Source organism: Oenanthe melanoleuca, chromosome 5 (assembly GCF_029582105.1).
Source record: "Oenanthe melanoleuca isolate GR-GAL-2019-014 chromosome 5, OMel1.0, whole genome shotgun sequence".
Lineage (NCBI taxonomy): Eukaryota > Metazoa > Chordata > Aves > Passeriformes > Muscicapidae > Oenanthe > Oenanthe melanoleuca.
Genome location: NC_079339.1, coordinates 413,505 through 433,230, shown reverse-complemented (window position 1 = coordinate 433,230; position 19,726 = coordinate 413,505). Strand labels below are relative to the sequence as shown.

General features: G+C 38.3%; 1 protein-coding gene across 7 annotated transcripts in view; it reads right to left on the bottom strand.

The window, feature by feature from the left end:
• Nucleotides 1-19,726, bottom strand: part of USP47 (ubiquitin specific peptidase 47) — a 51,540-nt gene that overhangs the window by 10,941 nt on the left and 20,873 nt on the right. For 5 of the 7 annotated variants that reach the window (XM_056491962.1, XM_056491963.1, XM_056491968.1 and 2 more), the window contains 15 exons: nucleotides 18,923-19,061; nucleotides 17,429-17,525; nucleotides 16,784-16,929; nucleotides 15,905-15,984; nucleotides 14,975-15,124; nucleotides 8,869-8,964; nucleotides 8,627-8,779; nucleotides 7,094-7,261; nucleotides 5,210-5,341; nucleotides 4,423-4,499; nucleotides 4,062-4,117; nucleotides 3,427-3,539; nucleotides 2,448-2,552; nucleotides 1,287-1,494; nucleotides 760-875 (listed from right to left, as the gene is read on the bottom strand). In XM_056491962.1, the coding sequence (XP_056347937.1) occupies nucleotides 760-875; nucleotides 1,287-1,494; nucleotides 2,448-2,552; nucleotides 3,427-3,539; nucleotides 4,062-4,117; nucleotides 4,423-4,499; nucleotides 5,210-5,341; nucleotides 7,094-7,261; nucleotides 8,627-8,779; nucleotides 8,869-8,964; nucleotides 14,975-15,124; nucleotides 15,905-15,984; nucleotides 16,784-16,929; nucleotides 17,429-17,525; nucleotides 18,923-19,061 (1,836 nt within the window). The remainder of the gene's footprint in view (nucleotides 1-759; nucleotides 876-1,286; nucleotides 1,495-2,447; nucleotides 2,553-3,426; nucleotides 3,540-4,061; nucleotides 4,118-4,422; nucleotides 4,500-5,209; nucleotides 5,342-7,093; nucleotides 7,262-8,626; nucleotides 8,780-8,868; nucleotides 8,965-14,974; nucleotides 15,125-15,904; nucleotides 15,985-16,783; nucleotides 16,930-17,428; nucleotides 17,526-18,922; nucleotides 19,062-19,726) is intronic. The other 2 variants (XM_056491965.1, XM_056491964.1) reach the window with 1 other exon arrangement.

The following is a 19,726-nucleotide window of genomic DNA, read 5'->3' as shown; positions in this document are numbered from 1 at the left end:
CTCCCAAACCTGTTCAGTCCCATTGCCTTTCCTCCACCCATTAATATGTAGCAAATACCAGTTTTTCCAATAAAATGGGCTGGCTTTGCAGAGAACTGGAAAATCATTTATGACAATGGTCTTACTTTTGATGAATGAACCAAGTGAAAATTAAAAATATTCTTGAACAACAGATTTTGCACAGTGTTGATTTTTAGACTGAACTCAAATTGCTGGAATCACATTTTATAACAAATATTATGAAGTTACATCAACCACTAAATTATTTTACACAGAAATTAGCAAATGCAATCTCTGTCTTCCAATGCAAGGGAAACATCAGCTTCCCTTGGTTTAAAGCCATGTAAAAATCAATTTGCATCTCAGTAAAAAGTGGCTGCTGAGATGAAAAGGAGAGATTGTACAAGGAATGTGGACAGCTTTGGATGTTAGGTGTCAAATATTGAAGCTGGGAGGGAAGTTACACTTTGGTTCAGTTGTATGGTAACAGCTCATTAGTTCTGTCACCAGCTGGACTCTCAGTGAGGTTGTTAAAGATATTAACTCTGGATGGAAGCAAGAAGCAGCCTGTTGCTTTCAGCAGAAGTGAGCAGGTGGACAAACTCAACTGTGGCATCTAACTGAACCCTACTGGACAGGACTCACAGCATGATCTGCAGAAGATGCAGGCTCTCATTTCAGATATGTAAATTATGACACATTTCACAGTCACAACAAATGAAAACTCTTTAATACAAGTCCTTAAGGACTGTAAATTACCTTTGAAATTAGCTGTTTAAACTCTGAAACTGTTTGATTCAAATAAGCTCGCACACTGATTGGAGGAGCAACAGATTCAGTCTTCAGGTCAACTACATGAACCTTTACCATGACCTCTGCAGAGGGGAGAAAAAAGCAAACGAAGTCACATATATACACAGAGAAAATTCAACAGGCAAAGAAAACACATATACGCTTGTCTGATGCAATAATTAAGGGGTTGCATTAAATACAAACAGTAAGAACTTGAAAAGCAGTCCAATTTCAGAATTACATTTTCTGATCAAATTTAATGCAAAAAAAGAAAAAACCTTCCAGTTTGACAAACTTTAGTATACCTTAGACCTTCTTCAACTAGAAGCAAGCCAGCAGCACAGCACCTTATGTAGTTCTGAATATTGACTGTAAAACTCAGGTTTTCTTCTTTCAGCACCTCATACTGAAGCTGTTTTACTGCTCTGTGCTTGTGCCATCACACAACATAGACAAGGACAAACTAAAAGCATGTATGTGACCACATGTCTTACCCCCAGGCTTATAGCACTGGAAAACCTGGTCAGGCCTCCTTGTTTCCAGCAGCAAGTCGAACATGTAGGTTGACTTGACCCCTCCGAGTAACAAGCCCATGGGGGTCTCCTCCTCCCCCTCGTACGAGCGCTCCAGGTAGTCGTGGAACTCATCGTACTTGACCAGGCGGCAGCAGTCCAAGGGAACAGCCTCCTCCAAATCCATCAACTAAACATGCACACACAGAGCCCCAAATGTCAGTGACACCCCCAGCTGTGAGCTTAGCTCTAACCTGCAAGCTAGAAATACCTCACTGTGTGCACGTCCAGGAATTCACAATTCGGCTTTAGAAAACACAACATAGATATTTTATACGCCTGCAATATACAGACATGTCTCCAAATTCAAATAGAAGCCTGCATGAAAATGCAGAAAAGAGGGAATTTTGAAAAATATGTACACAGGCACATGAAGACAGGTCCCAGAGGTATCCTCAGAGGAATACACTGCCTATCACTTACACCAGATGGCATCTGAGAAGCATGAGGGAGTCACATCCACTAATTACTCTCTGTGCATCTCTAGGAGATGTCAGCACATCCCACATCTGAAAGTGCCTTGCTGGTCCTCTCCCAGCCAAAAACATACATGGCAAGAACCAAAGAGAACTGATGTCCTCAGCCCCCACCTGTTTGTGGGAGGCAAAGATCAACAGGTGCCTTGGTGTTCACTCGTGTTACTGAATTAGCTGCCCAGGAAGATTCTCAAGAACTCTGCCATTATGTATCTAATATAAGGTTTTTACTGCCACACAAATGAAAGTGTTCAGAATTCTTTCAATTTGCTGAGGCCATGGTGAGCCCAACAGCAGCTCTCAGGTCTGAATTTAAAACAAGGGTGTGCCAGATCATACTGCCTTTTACAAGGGCAGGCTGCATCACTCCAATCACTAATCAGATGATGGCTACTGGCAGAAAACTTAGGCAACAATGGCAAACTGCAACATCTTTAATAAAAAAAGAACAAAAAACACCATCATACAGAATTTCCCAAGAACCAGCCCCCAAAACACCCCACAGCCAAGCCCTCTCAAGCACTCCCACAGTATTACAGATTTAAAATCTGAAGACACACAGCAGAAAACATCAAACAATTTAACCATCCTGTTATGCATGACATACCTTGTAAGCTATTTCCACAGCTTCCTTCAGTGTTCTGTCCTTATGAACTTCCAATTTGTTCTCCATCATTATTTGCTTTGTAGGATGCATACAGAATAATTTAATCTAGGAAATACAAAGGAAGAAAAATGCTCATGAAGGTGTTTTCCAACATCTTTCCATTCAAGTTGCAAAATCCATATTCAAGCAATCTAATATGAAATACACCTTTAGCTCTGCTTCAGCTCTGGGACAGTTTCCTTCCAGCTGTTACACAGCTGCAGACAGAAAATGTCAAAGGCACGCAAGGTGTATGTGTTTATCTGAATCTTTCTCCCAGCTAGGGTACAGCTTCTATAACCAGATCACCTTGTAGCCACAGGCAGTGAGCAAATGCTTCAAAGCAAAATGCACATATGAACAATGAATGTAAATTCCTTTTTCAGACAGAGAGTTACACATTTTGCAATGAGAGAACTTCCTCATAAAACAATCCCTTGATTCATAGATAGAGCATCTGACTGCCATGCTTGTAAGACACTGAGGTCCTATTTTGTTTGTTACTATTGAATCTAGGGCTGGAAAAAATTCTGCTCTTTCTGCCAAGTAACTATTTAGAATTAGTTTAAGAAACATCATTGCACAAAGTCAAGGGTCACAATATGAAAAGATTGAACAGAACAAAACACCTAACATACAGCATTACACATTCTTTGGAAGTAATTTTTCTGAAAATAGGTGATGCCAGATGAACTAGTTTATTTTTGGTTTTGGTACCAATTCAAATCCACATGCAATACATGAGTTCAACAGAAATGTCTGGTGAATCCCTTGCCTGCACTATGTACAGGTTTCCAACAGGTATGCAATTCACTTAAAAGAATTGTTAGTGCAAACACTTATCACAAAGGAGTCCTTGTACAGTAGAAAAACCACTGTCTACTGTAGAAACATTTCCCACTAGCAATGTAGAGTTACTCAGTCCAGCAGAACTTCTAACCTTGCACGTGTTGCGTTCGATTTCACGTTGCCTCTTTTCTTGTTCTTCTAATTCTCTCTCTTTCTGTACCAACTGTTTAATGTGCTCTGGATATTCATGTGCCTCAAGAAACTCTGTCAGTAAAAACAAAGCAATAGTTTAAATAAATAGTTTTTCTGAAGCAGGCAACCGTTTAGGCATTACAGGTATATTTGAGTTACCTTTCTTGCCTTTTAAGCCCTTTCTTTTTTCTACACAAATTTCCCACTATAACATGCCCTGTTCTCTTTTTCATTATTTAAATTAAACTGAAGGCAGCCTCTTACTCTCCTTACTTATGTTATCAGCAACACAAGAAAGTGATGGCAGCAAAAGATTCCTGTATGCAAAGCTTTGCTGTCTGTAGTAAAGAAGTACACTAAAGGTGATGACTGCATTGATCCTGTTTTTACAATAAATGCAAACACTCTTCTAGGAAGTGAATCAGTTAACAATACAAGTCTCAAGATATCATCTGTATTTTGATAAAATAAATATTGCACTTCATGTGGATTAGTGTGCTTTATGACATTGTTTCATACCAAGAAACAAAACCACAACACTTAAGTTTAAAAAAAAAAAAACCCAACTTCTGCAAATACAGATGTCTGACTTACTTGCATTTCTTGTTGGATCTTTCAGTCTGTATATCAGCATGTAAGCATTTGTGGAGCTGGGGAAGAGAAGACAGCTGAATTTACCACTCAGGAGACAATACTGGCTTCAGAAGCTGCTCTGGTTTCTTTATCTTTCAGTAAGAAGCTATGCCATATCTAAGTAATATACTAACCAAGAAGGATTTTCAAAAATAAATGTCACATTATTTTAATGATCTGAAACAGCAGTCAGGGTAGTTCTTACTACTGAAGCATCTGCTATTAATTTCAAGGTAACATGTTAGGCACATGCACCTTGGCCATCCATTTGATTACACTAAAACACTACTAGAAAGAAAAGTAACATTACAGTACTACTAACCTAGCAAAAGCACTGGAATAATAGCCTCTGCTTCCAGAAGATCCTCCATATGTTTTCTTAATATCTTCCTGAGTTATCTAACAGAAAATCAATGTAATGATTATTTGAGAAACTTGCACTAATCCAGATGCATTTATTCTCACTAGGAAACACAGCATTACACAACACACTATATTAATTATTCCAATGTTAAAAATATTTCTGCTTATTTTCTGACTTCCAAAACCAATTTCAAACTGATTTGCTTCTCCATTTTACAATGAATGCAAATACACTTTTTTAGTTTTCAAAGTAGGAACTTTTAGAGAAAAAGAGCCAGGTTCCTGATTGCAATAGTACCTATGGATGATAGCTGGGACACCTACATCAGCTGCACAGTTTAACAGCACAGGCTGGGCTGGAACAGATCTACAAACACTTCTCTAAGCAAGAAATGTTCTTTACATGTACAGAAGGCAAAACCTGACATCCAGCCTGATCTGTACATGAATAAAGGCTTCTTTGGGAACCATCCCACCATCACTGCCAAGGACAAACACTCCTTTTCCCACCACACAAAAATACACAGACAAATAAATAAAAAAACCTCCAAAACCCCAGAAGTCAGTTAAGCCAATGAGTGAAATGTATGCATATGGCAGGACACTAGGATGAGAGGATGAAATCAAGGAAATACCTGAAATACATATTGAAGCTGGTTTTATGGGCAGCCAAGTGGAAAACCACAACACAGAAACTTATCAGTCCATTTATGAGTAGAAAACACAACTAAAAATACTATTTTTACCTTGCTAACATGCTGATCATTAAAGCTGTACCACTGATCATCACTAAAAGATTTTATACAGGCATAATAATGGCCACCAGCAGCACTTCCAGAATGAACCATGACAGAAAAGAGCTCATACAGTAAAGAACTCTGTGGAGAGAAGAAAAAGATGTCATACCAGTGAAGGAAAGGTAAGCAAATGGTAATTTTAAAAAGTTTCCAAACAAGGACACAAACCCAGGTATGTAAATAGTAGGATGCAAAGAGTGGATTTGTGTAATGGAAACTAATTAATGCAACAGGCACTGAACAAAACCAGAGCTCTGCTATGCTGAACTTTACACAGGAGTTTGTAGCTACAAAGTTTAGGTCTATTTGCTGTCACCCTTCTCCACACTTGCTGTCATGTACACCTTTTGTTTTTCATGGAGAAATGGATGGAAATACAGGACACTAAGCACATGCCTTCAGTGTTGCATAAAAACTACAATAAAACTGAACCATACTGACTCACAAGTGTTACAAGGATATTTTTAGACTATGTAGAAGAAAGACTGAATGTTCTCAGCATATCCCTCATCCATTACTAAGATATCCAAACCAAAAAACTTGGCCTGACAGCTTGTTTGCCTTGAGAACAAGTAGTATGAAGTAACTGGCCAAAGCTACTGTCAATACTTGGACATCCTATTTGCATTACAGACACATTAAAATATTCTGATCTGGTTCCAGTCAAGTGACTGGAATTAATTTTTTCATCGCTTCCAACTCAGACCAACAGTGTTCAGAACATATATCGAAAAAACTCTCTCAAATGATTCAAGGTAACTACAAACAGGGCCAGATGTGAAGATTAACATGCAAGTCAGCCTTTAAAAATGTTACTTAACAGAACTACCAGCTGAAGCCAAACAACCTCCCAACAAGGCTGGATGGAAGCTACTGGCCTAATTCCACATGAGTTCATTGAACAACAATACATGAAATACATACTGCAGAGATTACCCTAAAGTTCCAGATTTTCAATGAAAACTTAACCAAGTTTATCAGTGATCTCTACCAGCCTTGATGTCCCAGGTAGGATGGCTGCTGGCCTGGACTGCCTTGCTATTTAACCCCTTTACATTAAGATGACTGAAGGAATATTTAATGCTTAGACCCTTGGCTTTATCCACACCACTGAACAAAATTTCCCAATCTTCTTCTCCTAATCTGCAAGATGCTTTAGCACCTAAATCTGGCAGGCCTTTGGCAGCTGGCCACGAGTGAAAACACTGCTCCCAAGACAGGACAGGACAGGTGTTCAGGTTGAGGGCCTGCTGCCAGAAGAAGTTGCTGGAAATTCTCAGTCTGACAAGCTGGGAAGACCTTTACTCTCAGGTGGCCTCCAAATGAGCTGAATTCTTTCCTTTGTCGTAATGTCAATTTTTGAAAATTTCAATAAACTCACACACTCCCAACCTCTCACCTCACCTCCAATGTTAGAATTAATTTTATTTCTATAATTTACATTTCTGGTAGGTTGACCCTGGCCAAGAACAAAGCACCAAGCCAGCCAGTCACTACTCCCCTCAAGAGGGATGGTGGAGAAAATCAGAAGAGCAGAAGTGGGAACACTTGTGGTTGGAGTCAATGACAGTTTAATAAATAAAAGAAACACAAACAAAAATTAATAGTGCAGTGATGCAAAGGCATTACTCAGCACCCCCCCCAGCAGAGTAATGCCCAGCCAGCCTCTGAGCAACAGCAAGTGTGGAAAGCCCCCAGTTTTTCCTGCTGAGCATGATGGTGCACAGCAGGGAACGTGGCATGGAATGCCCTGGTGGTGAATCCAGGTCAGTCTTGCCAGCTGTGTCCCTCCTGCCTCCTGCCCACCCTTCTCACAGCCCAGTATTATCATACCTTCTCACTGCCAGCTTTAGAGATCCTCTCTGCTGCACTGTTGCTTTCAAGGCAGATTCCTTCATCAACTCCATCATCATTAGAAAAATCATTGCTCATTTGATCACTGTGACAACTGCCTTCATTTTCAGCTCCACTATCAGTGCAACTCTCGGTCTGAGGAGACTTCTTAAAAATAAGACATACACACTAACATTATACAACATTAAAAGTTACATGGAACAAGAAATAACAGTGTTTGTGAAATGAAAAACAAAACACTTGATAAAGCAATAAATTCCTCAAAAAACTAGAGACCTCTGCAATCCAGCACCAAGAACAGACTTGTTTCTGTTGGTGTCCTCAGCCCACTTCTTCAGTCCCCCTGGACTCTGTGTGCAACTGAAGGGTAATCAGCAGCTTTCAGACTTGGCAAGGTTGTATTTGTTACTAGCCTGTTCCATGCACTAGCTATCCCAATTCAATACCTGGAAGTCTGATACCAAACAACAAATCTGTTGCAACATGGCCCTGTTTAGTCAGAACTGACTGAAAATATTTTCAATCACAACCAAAGCCTTTTTTTTTTTTTTCATTTTAACTCACTGGAGCCAAGGTATTAAGTAAGACTGATTACTGTTCTGTTAGCTTAACAGCAGGTGTCACCAACACTGTACATGCAGCTATTCAGTATATTCATCTCTCACCTGATCCTCTTGCCTCTGGATAACAGTTTTGATTTCCTGACAGTAGTTAATTTTATCTGAGCTCTATTCTCCCAGATCACTCTCCACTGTCATTTATGCCCTGTGCCCAGTGACACTTAGAGACACATGGCATCCTTCCCAAAACAAAGGTTTGTACAGAGCCAGAAAAAGCCTCTCCATATGCACATCCAGACAGTATTGCTCTGATACCAGTGCAAGCCAGCAGATGTTTTCAGGAATGAAATTAGAGGAATTACTTTGGTCTTCAATGCAAAAGGCACAGTAAATACTTACTGGTGAATGTAACTGTACAACATGAACTTTGGTTAAAATCAAAAAAGTAAAAAGCCAGAAGATGGATGGAAAAAAATCTTATTTCTACAGTATACATTACATGGTGATTCAGAAGGAAGGAATTCATTGCTAGTGATTTCTGGACTAACTTCAGTATTCAGAGTTTTGAAACTTTATGTCACCTCTTATGACCAACACAATTCAGACACAAGTCTCAGATAAACCCACTCTGGAATTGTAGTGTATGTGTAGAAACCCTGGGACTCATGGCTCTTAATCTGTCCAGTGAAGATGGAAGAAATCTAAAACAGCTTCTTTATGAAAGCAGGAACCCCAACTACAGAGAACATGTTTTGTTGGCAATATTAAAAAAAAAAAGTAAATCCACATGGAGAGACTTAAAATCTTCAAATTATAGAATAAGCATGGCTAAAGAACACCCTATGTAGCTGAATAATGTCTTTAAAACGGGTTTATAAGACTGGAATTCTGATTTTCTTGATGAGAAACTTGAAGGAAGTTAAATGCTTTTCTCTGAAACCAAATACTTTACCTCATCTTCAACATCAATAAAGACACTCATGTCCAGCTCCTCTGGAAAAGTCATGCGATCATTGAGTTTAATTCTGTGCATTGTGGTGTAATCAAAGTCAAATCTCTTCAGCTGTAACGTCAGCAGGTACGGGAAGTGCAAGAACCTCAGACCCTAAAGGAAACAAGGACAACATTATGCTCCTGTTATCAGGGCTGGTATTTATTAAAGCAATTTCTGAAAATCATTTGACCACTCTTTACCTTCCTTGCATCACATTTCTTCTTACATCTCTCACAAAAGTACTGATTTGGGCCATCAAGGATCTCAGGCTGAATGAAAGCATGCAGTGCTTCTTCCTAAGAATAAAAACATGTTACCCCATTTTTAGAGAGTGTTTACTGTGCAGCTATAAATTTACAATGAGATTGCAAACACATACAAATACTTCATTTAAATCTACCACCAAAATTTGATTGATAAACTTTGGTACAGACACAATATTCAGGTGAACATGACCAGAAATCAACCCTCCTACCCAGGCAGAGGTAAACAGTAAATCCACAATTACTGTAAATTGTATCTCATTCAGTATTTCATGAACCCCAATTGTCTTTGGTTTAATAGCTACATTTACTCCTGTTACCTTGCACATCACATTTAGTCATGTCTGTAGACTGATCTGCTGTGAAAATGAGCTTATTTTTAAAGCCTGCCTTGTTCTCCCAGAATTTTGAGATGGTCTTCTGCATTTCTAAAGCAATTTTTCTCAAGAGATCCAATATTTAGAGGGGGAAAGAGGAAGTGGCAGAAAAAAAATGTTACTCAATTTTTCATTGCACTGCATGAAGATAGCCTTAGTCCTGTTTTACCAAAAGTCTTAGGAAATTACATTTGAAGATCCTGTTTTCAAGTAAAAGCTGAGGAAAGGCCGGAGGGAAGAGTATTTGAGTTTTGCTCCCAAAGGAGTGAGAATAAGATATGGCCATCTCCTATAAAGACTAAAGGAGTTTCCTAGCTAAACCTTATGAGGCAACTAAGCAACAACTGGAATTTTGTCTTCTGACAGTTTAGGGTAGTTCAAAAGACCCCAAAAGTTCTGTTACTAATGCTTACACCTGGGACTTCAATGATTTCTACTTTGCTCCTCACTATAGCAAACAATATTCAAAATACAACCAAATTGATCATTATCCTCTCCCTAACACAATTCACAGCAATGACATTGCACATTAAGATGTAAATACTCGAGAACAAACTTGTTCAAACAGAATTCACTAAGAATATTGAGATGGGTTCACTGAAGAATTTCACCTAAAGATTTTCAAAGTTAAAACCTATAACACAGTCAGCTTGCAAGCCAAGAGACTCTGGGTTTCTGAACTCCAAGTGGAAGCCAGAAGCTCTCTGTTCACCCATGGAGGTGAAAACAAATACAACTTGCAACAACGTTTTTAAAGTCACCATCTGTTAATGAAGGGCTGTAGCTGTTCCCCTGAAGTCAAGAGTAAGTAAGAAGGGGGTTAACCAGGAAGGGTAAACTCAGTAGTCCCAAGAGAGCAGGCAAAGAACTTAAGACTGGTATCTAAACTGTGGTGTTTGGAAAATCCCACTTTGGGAACAAATCAAGGACATGCCAAGTTCTTCACAAAAGCCTCCAGTTCTTCCCTTCTCCCTTCTCTCCTTCCAAGAATGGAGGCAAGCAGCAAGAATAACAAAGCAAGTATTTTACAAAAGCTCCGTTGCAGTTCTAGGAGAAAGAACTCTTAAAAAAAAAGACTCTATTCCAGGTGACAATTATTCACAAATGAAAGAGTTGCCAAACAACCACAGAACAACTGTACAGTGAAGGCAGTCATCTCAATTTCCCATTTTTTGAGCCAGCCAGAAAGGCCTTTGAACAGCCCTGAAACCACAGCTCTTGGGCAGAGACTCTCCAGACATGTGAAAACCTTTTAGAGCCTGAATTGAACTGCTGTCTATGTTTTACTTCCTAAATGCTACAGAGGCTAAATTGCTGTTTACACCAGGGCCACAGACAGCTAATGTTTAATAAGATTATGTACTAAAATGTGAGAAATGTAAGAAAAAAAGACAAAAATGTAAGAAAAAAAGACTAAACAAGTTAAAATCTGCTTTAAAAGAAAGCAGAAGAAATGCATTGCTGTATTGTGACTATTAGTCAGAACTCTTTCAGGGAAAGCAAAAAAATTAATGGCCAATACAGAAAACATGAATCAGAAAACATCACATAATGACATCATAATCACAGTGACAGAACTCTGCCTTGTGAGACAAGTGCCAATTAAGGCAAAAATATATTTCAAGTGTAAGAAAAAAGTTGCAGCTCATGTATCACCATGAATATAAATGGGAATATATGAAGGATGGGACACAAATGATTGTGTAATGCTTATGTAGACTCATGTGATGTGCAATATAACAAGGAAACACCCTGCAGATTTTTACACAAGGCAAGAAGTGATGATGCTTTGGACCCCTGAGAAGGCAATGAAGCATTATTACATCACTCCTGAGGTTTCACTGCTTATCACACAGTGAGCTGTGCTTTGAAAGGCCTGATTGCAGCTCCTGGGACCTCCATCACTTTTGAGCTATATAAGAAGCCATGTATTTTTCAGTCCTTGGATCAGACTGACTCTTTGCCTCCTACACGATCTTTACACCGAGGTTAGTTCTGCTGATTAGGAGGTTTCTTAATCCAATTCCTATTCTAGTGCAGCTCACTGCTCTCTGCTCTGACAGTTCAGTCAGCAAAAGCACGGACAAAGCTGCACAGCCTGTCACAGCACACAACCCCTGCCCTGCAGTGCCACCAGAAGCCAGTGCTACCTTAGGAGTTACCTTCAAAGTGGCAGCTGTTATCTACCCTTGGAGTTACTGAGCATTTCCAAAACCCCCTACACACACACTTCAAAATAAAGCATAAGTGATCAAGCTACAGATTAGGATGGCAAAAGCTCTTTAAACTTCTTTCTAGTTCAAAGAATCAAAAGAACAATACAGGCTGAAAGAAATTGCTGGAGATCACCTGATCCTAATCCCTTGCTCATATCAGGTCCAACTTTAAGCATATTGCTCAGAGCCTTGTCCAGCCAAGTTCTGAGTGCATCCAGGTTTTAATACTCTGAGATTTCAATCATTTAGCACACTAAAATGCTGTAACAATTCAACCTAATTACTGTCTGGCTCAAGAGAGACACTGCAGGGAACCTTCCCTCCATAAAGATGCATTATGATCTAGTCAGTAGTTTGACAGGTGCCATACTGCAAGCATTGATATGTGTGTACATTTGTAAAACCTCTCAATAGGAGCAGTAGGACCTTTATGAAAAGTTACACAACAAATGGCATGTAGGCCAAATTGCTCTTGGAAAAAACTAGAAACCAACTGCCATCTCAGGTTTTCAGAGCTCATCAGTTTCCCTGTGTTCAAAGAGCATATTCAACGAAAAATACAAGACCTTGTTTCTGATCTAGCTTTAAAAACAAAAAGGAATTATCACATCATCCATATTCTGCCTTCAACAGTTTGGCAAGGACACCACCAAGTAAGTTCACATAAAGTTCAAATTAATTTCTGCCCTAAGAAGGACTACTTGTACACATACTTACACTCTCAAAAGAAAAGCTATGGTACAAAAGATCTTGAAAACTAACAGCACTTAACAAAACACAACTGTTTTTGCTACGTCTCCAGAATACTTGGATCATTATTAGTTTTCTGGTGTTACAAATCAACTCTCACTGTGTATTCTAGTTAACATAATTTCAGCATCACTGCTAGTTTCTAGTTGCATCTACCTTTCTCTCCACAGCTCATCCTGCAAAATATTTTCTTTTACTGCCAAACGTTTCAGCTTATACCTAGTGCTGTTAAATTCAGGCATCCATACAAAAGACACTAGTACCTACAAAAAATCAGCATGTGAATTGTTGCTCCTGTTTATGTCCCTGAAATAAGACAAATGTTTTTATGCCTAGATTTCTATTGACCTCAAGAAAAGCCTGATTCAGGGTTTTTTTGACACCATATCCTTGAACATTGCAAATTACATAATATTTTTTCAGATACCATCTTGAGTTACACACTGACAACATCTCAATGCCCCAGAGCTGCCCTAGTGAGTTGGCAGCTATGCTACGTGGAATTGGGGGATGGAGTGGGCAATCAGAAAAATTCCAAATGCAAACCTTAAGACCACACTGAATAATTTCAGAATTAGTTCACAGCAGGAAATAAAGAAAGCATGACATTATCCTCCCCAGTTCTTAAATGTTCCCATGTATTGAGAAGTAATACACATATAAATGAAACAAACATTTCAAGTGTCTGCATTTCTTTGGTAGTACACAATGTCAAACAGTGAAATAATGCTCTTTAAATGGCATTCTCCAGATTCCCCTTACTTGAGCTCATCCATCCACTCTCTCATTTGAAAGTAATGGAAAATCACTTACCTCTAACTAGAGTTCTTTGAAGGTAGTATCCTCCTTAGATCCCCTATCTTGGGTTGTGTCGCCTGCTGCAAGTTCCCTCAGGAGCTGACTAGCAAGGTCTAAAAAGTTTTCCATTCCCTTCCATAAGCCCTATTAGCGCATGTGAGAAGGTTTTGATCTCTCAGAGCCTTTTGCCTGCACCTACTGAATCACATCATCTATGGATCAATGGAGGATACTACCTTCAGAGAATTCCATTTAGAAACAGGCGATTTTTCCCTTCTCCAAAAGCAAGTATCCTCCATATCTCCCCACTGCTGCAGACTACAGAACTAAAAATTACATCTGCTATCCATTGTACATATGCAGGGAGGAGAATCAACTGAATGTAATCAGAGTAGGAATTGAAAAAGCTCAAAATTTGAAGCATCAATACAAGTTGCAACCATGTAAGTTTGTGTAACAAAAATCTTAAACTATTTTCCTCAATATAGTAAACCCAGTAAATGCTGACTGAAAGGAAAAATATCAAGTAATCTGATATTTTACTTCTTACTAATTCAAGTTTTCTGTTTTTACAAATAGACAAAGTCCTTTTTTAGCATTGCATTACAGACTTGTCCACTAAGGAAAAATATTTTTCATCTGAAACACACGAACAATGCATTCTTAAATGCAGAATTAAACTACATGAACTGAATAGTTTTCATTACTTTTAGTAATTAGAAAAATCTAATTATTGAGTAAAAATTACAACAAATAAATTTGGTTCAGGGAATACTGCTAGAAATTAGGGTTAAAAGGTGAAAAGGGAAGCCATCTGTATAAAATACCAATCTGTATCAAGACAGCTTCAATTAGCTGGATAGTTTCAGAAAAATTTAATGCAATCTTAAAAAGAATTCAAAGGACGTTACTAACTTGAATCCTTTTTCCAAGATCAATGTCCCTCACCTTTACTACTTCTCAAAATGGTATTTAAAGTTTCAAAGTACAAAGCACTTTGAAGCTATACTGCAATTTAAATTTATTTTAACAATTCTTAACAGAATTACTGTTAAGAATTGGACTATTAGTGCTTTAAAATTCTTGCCAGCACATTAAATACAGAAGGAAAAATACTTAACCTATAATAAACAAGCCAATTACACAAGTGTTCGTTTAAAACCTTTACTGAAAGACTTGTTTGATTTCTCTTATTCTTTCTCACAACTCCATCCACAGTATACTGTGGAATTTCACAGTTTGTAATCTTTTCTTTTCAGGGGGTGGAAAAACTCAAACAAAACAACTTCCACAGGTTTATTAAGCAATAGTTCTGCTTGCCAGCATCAATAAAGCTGGAGCAAAAAGACCACGAACACTGACGTAGAAGAGGATTTTTGAATCATCATCAAATTACTTATTTAAAAGCTAGAAGTGATCTTTAAAAAGCACAGCAACAACATGACAATTGAAGTAAAATTTTTATGTCAATGCTCTCTTCCTTCACTAAGATTTTCAATTATGCTATGAAAATTTAGCGGATGTGCCAATAAAAAGAACAACCCAAATAAAACTTTGTGATCTCATAAAAATCTCTCAAGTAAATGCTGAAGATTTTATCAGGAAGAAAATAATTGATTACTGCAGCTCTAAGGCAATAAAGTTGCATTTCCCCTCCCCTTATACATGCACCAGTAGGACTCATTGAAGGGCAAAAGAAAAAAAAACCAAACCAAAAAATAAACCAAAAAGCCAAAAAAAAGAAAAATCTTCTAGAACTTGCTAGCTGGTTCACTGCACAAAGACGAACACCCCAAGATGGAGTATCTAGGATGATACTTACCAGGGAACCAATTCTAGCACTGGGGCATTATGTACTCTATGTGTGTATGGATGCACTATTAGGACCATAATAGTACACACCACGCTAGCAAAGGCCTGGCTGGAGCCATAGGGCCGGATGACCAGAGGGATATCCAGGTACGTGTCGATTCTCCAGCCTTCATAGCCACACTCCAGGCACCTCACATAGTCCTTCAGTTTGCCCTGGTACAGCTGGTTTATGAGATCAGCCTGAAACAAACACATTCAGCAACAGGCATTTTTAAAAAATGACCAACACCCTATTTCTTTAGTTTTACATGGAAATACTTTCTGTCAATTGAGTCTTAATTGCATGGCTACACATTTAAAATACCATTCCCCAGCAGAACATCCATCCCCTGATTCCATGTATCAAATGAGCTTCTCAAATCATGTTACATAAACCTCAGTGTCCTTTCCAGTCATGCCTCAAGTGACTACAAAAGCACCAAACTGAAGTTCTAAAATGAACCTGATCTCACAGACATTGTTAACAGACCGACCCTCTCCTGTGTTTCCAGGGACAATTTCCCAATTACTCCTATTTACCAAAACTGGCCTGCAAGAAGGTGGCCATTTATCAGAATGTTTCCTGTGCATAAATACATTCCTAACTTTCTCCTACATTAAGAAGGGGGAGCTTGACCTTCAAGAGGCCTCAACAAAGCCTAATACATACTGACAGCAAGGAAGTTACTGTGAGAGTTACACAATCACTTTCTGTGCTTCAAATAAAGACTGGGTATCCAGAGTGCAGAATATTCCAGTTTTAACTGGGGGAGGAAAACAGATGCAACACACTCCTGGAAGTCATACATCACAGTACCTTAACTATTGCATCAAACAAGAAAACTGGAAACTACCACAGATTTTCAATAAGCTGGTATTTAAAATTTACTAATTTACTAAATGATTTTTACAATCATTAGAAAACCCAACAAACACCCACAATACTACACCACTGAATGAAGACAGTTTTTCCAAGCTTACCTGCTCTGTTTGCTTCCATTTCTGCTCCAAAGCATCAAACATGACTCTACAAAGCTCCTGCACATCATGCTGCTGCCATGCTGTTAAAAAGTGAAACTATTATTAGTTAAAACAGGAGATGTTATTAGTTCCAATACTGACTGCAGCCTGAGAATGCTTCCTGAAAAACTACTCATTAGTTTAAGTGTGTACCTGCATTATTCACTACTGGACCAGTGTTCTATTCCACAGGCAGCTGCCTCTCAATGTAAGTCAGAAAAATAAGCAGCCAGCTTGCTCACAATGTTTATGCATAAACAAGAAACATGTACACAAGCAAAAATATGTGGAAAACACAGAACTGCTAACATACACTGGCATAAAACAAACTGCTTCTGATTTCTGTCCCACTTCATGCTGATTCTCCAAAACCACACTTCCAACTCCTTATCCTCATGTGATAATAGAAAAATCAACAGATTATGGGGTAAAATTACACCACACAAGTGTAAAAAAGACACCCACAGTGCTTGATTGGAAGTAAGATAATAATATGGGTAATTCTGTAAATGCAACGTGGGCATTTGACATGTGATTCAAGACAGAAGAAAGTTTCCTTCTTAGAAAGAGTTACTTCCTAGAAACAATTAACATGAGTAATGAGAGTGTAATTACAAAAATTTAATTCTTTTTCCTTTAACAGCCTAAAACTCACAGACGCCATTTCTTTACCATCAGACATACCCCACAATGAAGTATCCACAGGCTATTTTGATTCAATTGAAAAAGTGGATTCTATGAATTCCTCAGAATTATTCTGGTGTTTTCCCCAGACCAGCCCTTCAGTCCCTGCAGGCAGCAGCTGAAGCAAAGCAGAGCAGTTTCACAGCTGCATGTTACCTTCACTGCTGTCCCATCCAAAACTCCGGGTGACATCTGTTGTTTCAATTGCCCTTTTTTTGCTGGTCTGCAGTAAAACAAACAGTCTTTGAAGCTGGTAGGGGATACTCCTCTCAGGATCCTCTTCAGATTCCTCAAATTCCCACCTATTTGCAACACAAGATATTTGACAAATAAAACTGATTTGCAAACTTACTCAAAGGCATTAAGTCAACATTTACTACATTTCATGTCTACCATGTCACAGATTAACTGCACCTCTGTTTCTTGCCAGAAGTCAAATGCAGCTGCTTTCCATTGCTGCAGTAAATGGCAATTATACTCTTCAAATGTATAAACATGAAAACAAATGAAAATTCTGAAGCCATTTACTCTACAGACATGAACTGCACTTAGCATCAAATTTAAGTTTGATGTTTTCAAGATTCTTGAAAAAAACAAAGCTCATCCATGCCACAACCAGTAACATATTTTACTGCAAAGCTGAAGCTTTTAAGCAGATATAATTTATAAGTCTACCCAGCTCGACCTCCATTACAATTTCTTGTATCCAAACATGGAAATTTTGACAGGTGAAATTCCAAAGAGTCGCCTAACAATATAAACCAGCAGAAATTCAAGAAGTTGGTGATTCTATATACTCACTTATACAATGCATTTCTAAATTCAGGAGTCATGAAAAGTGTTTGCAGAAGGCTGTTCAAGTAGCAAGTCATTGCTTGATTTACCAGCCCCACATAACCTAAAAATATGAGAATAATGAGATGGAAATAATGCGAAAAGATGGCAAATCACTTCAAGAGTTAAAACACTTGACAAGAAAACAATTCTGTGATAGTGTTTAAGAACTGCATTCGTCTGTTGTTATTTAGTGTTATTTGCACTATAAATGGAGGGAATATCATCATCTCTGAGACCAATAGAGAATAACAGTTTATATAACAAAAATAATTCTCCTGAAGGACATGAAGCTGTTTTTTTGATCACAATGAAAAGTAATATTTAATGCTGAATACTACAACAATGGGGATGTAGGTAACTCTAAAATTTTAATAGCAGATTTAAATATTTCACAGCATAAACTAGAATTTTCTAAGAAACAATTGTGTATCTGCTTAATTATTGCTTGATGTCTGCTAAAAGTATCCCAGTAATAATGTTAATATTATTGTTTTCAAATCTGAAATAAAAAAACTAAATCTCAAGTGCCCACACAACACTACTATTCTAAACCCTTCCCCTTTAAATAACTAATTAAAAAAACTAATTGAACTACTAGAATGCTGTCATTTTTACTAGCTGAAAATGAAATTATTTACTTATATTAACCTAAGATGTGATTTTAAGGTTTTCTCCAAAATATGCAATATTAGCAACAACTGAAAAGTGAGGAGCATATACTGAAGCATAGTATAATTAAGAAAATAAAAATGGCTATTTATACTCCAAAAATTATTAAAAAAAAATAAATAATCTCAGTACCAGACTGGTAATGAAAAGGCAGCTACTCCACACATGGGCATTTTCTGTGAAGAGACTGAGTCAGAACATTTGTACTTTATTTATTAATCTACATTTGTAGATCATCTTTACAGTTATAGTAATAGAAAAATAAGGCAGACAACCTTTCTGTTTTTTCAAAAAGCCTTTTAATCAGGTGCTTAAGCTGCACCTTAAGTGGCACAGGACGAGTGCCAGCTCTGTGCTGCTCAGTACCTCTCCTCTGGAGCTTCCCTGGCACCTGTGATCTGTCCCCTCCTGCCCTGCTGAGCAGCCTCCAGCACCCTGGGCACTGGCTGGGGGAGTGCAGGAATTCCCAGGCCAGGCACAGATGTGGCAGCAGCCCCTCCAGAACAGGGTGTCCAGTCCTCCTGAACACAGCCTGAGCTGGGCACTCTGCTGATCCCTGACAGAGTCTGAGTTACCCTGTCCCAAGCAAGGAAAGGATGGAATACAGTTCTTCCATTTCCAAAGTGATGGGAGAATATCATAAAAAACATGAATAAAAAATGTAGCAGTGATGTGGGATTTTTAAAATAAATTGCAATTTATTTAAAATAAATCCTGAGGTGCTGCTACTTAAAAATGTGCTAAAATAATCACAAACTAGCATTGCCATTACAAGAGAGAACACAGTACCTGTCTCTGATTTGCTCAGGACTGAAGAGTAAGAGTAGCTTTGACTGACATAGTCATTGGTACATCCCATGGAGCCTTCTCTGGGAAGGGGGCCTATAAACCTCTCCTGTGCTCCATCCTCTGCTGTACCTGCCTCCTCCTGGAAACACAAACACACCCACCATGTGCAGAGTTAGACAACACCTTTGGATTGAGGTATCTGTGACATTGACTCTTCTCTCATGGCTAAGAACCCAATTTTGCTAGGTACATCACACCGTTTTTTCAAAACTGCAGACACACAGTGTAACTTTAATTCTACCCTCCAAATTCTCAAGCCCCTGACACACTGCTCTTATGAAAAGTCCTTTGGAACACTGAACATCCAAATCCACTATTACAATCCACACAAGCAAGCTGGCAATTGAGCATTGCCTGTGCCTCAAATTTTCTGCACTGAAATACAGAATAAGATTTTTTTCTAGCCATCTAAATCTCACTCCATTATGCTTTCCAGAATTATTCTTAAATTCTGATCTTGAGCACAAATATTTACATGTGGGTTTTTTTTCCCTTTTTCAGGTAATTAAACTCCATAATAAAGGCTAAGTAAGCCAGCATTATGCTGATACAAGAGCTAAGTGATAAAACTTCATATATCACTAGGCTATCCAATCCTTGATTTGAATATATTGCAGCTGCATGTATCATGTATTTGAGAAACAGAAAATTTCTAAGAATTTGTTATGGCAAACAGTGGCTTCTAGCAACACTGCCAACTCTTTCTTATATTTATTTATTTTCCCATAAAGGTAAATGTGGAAG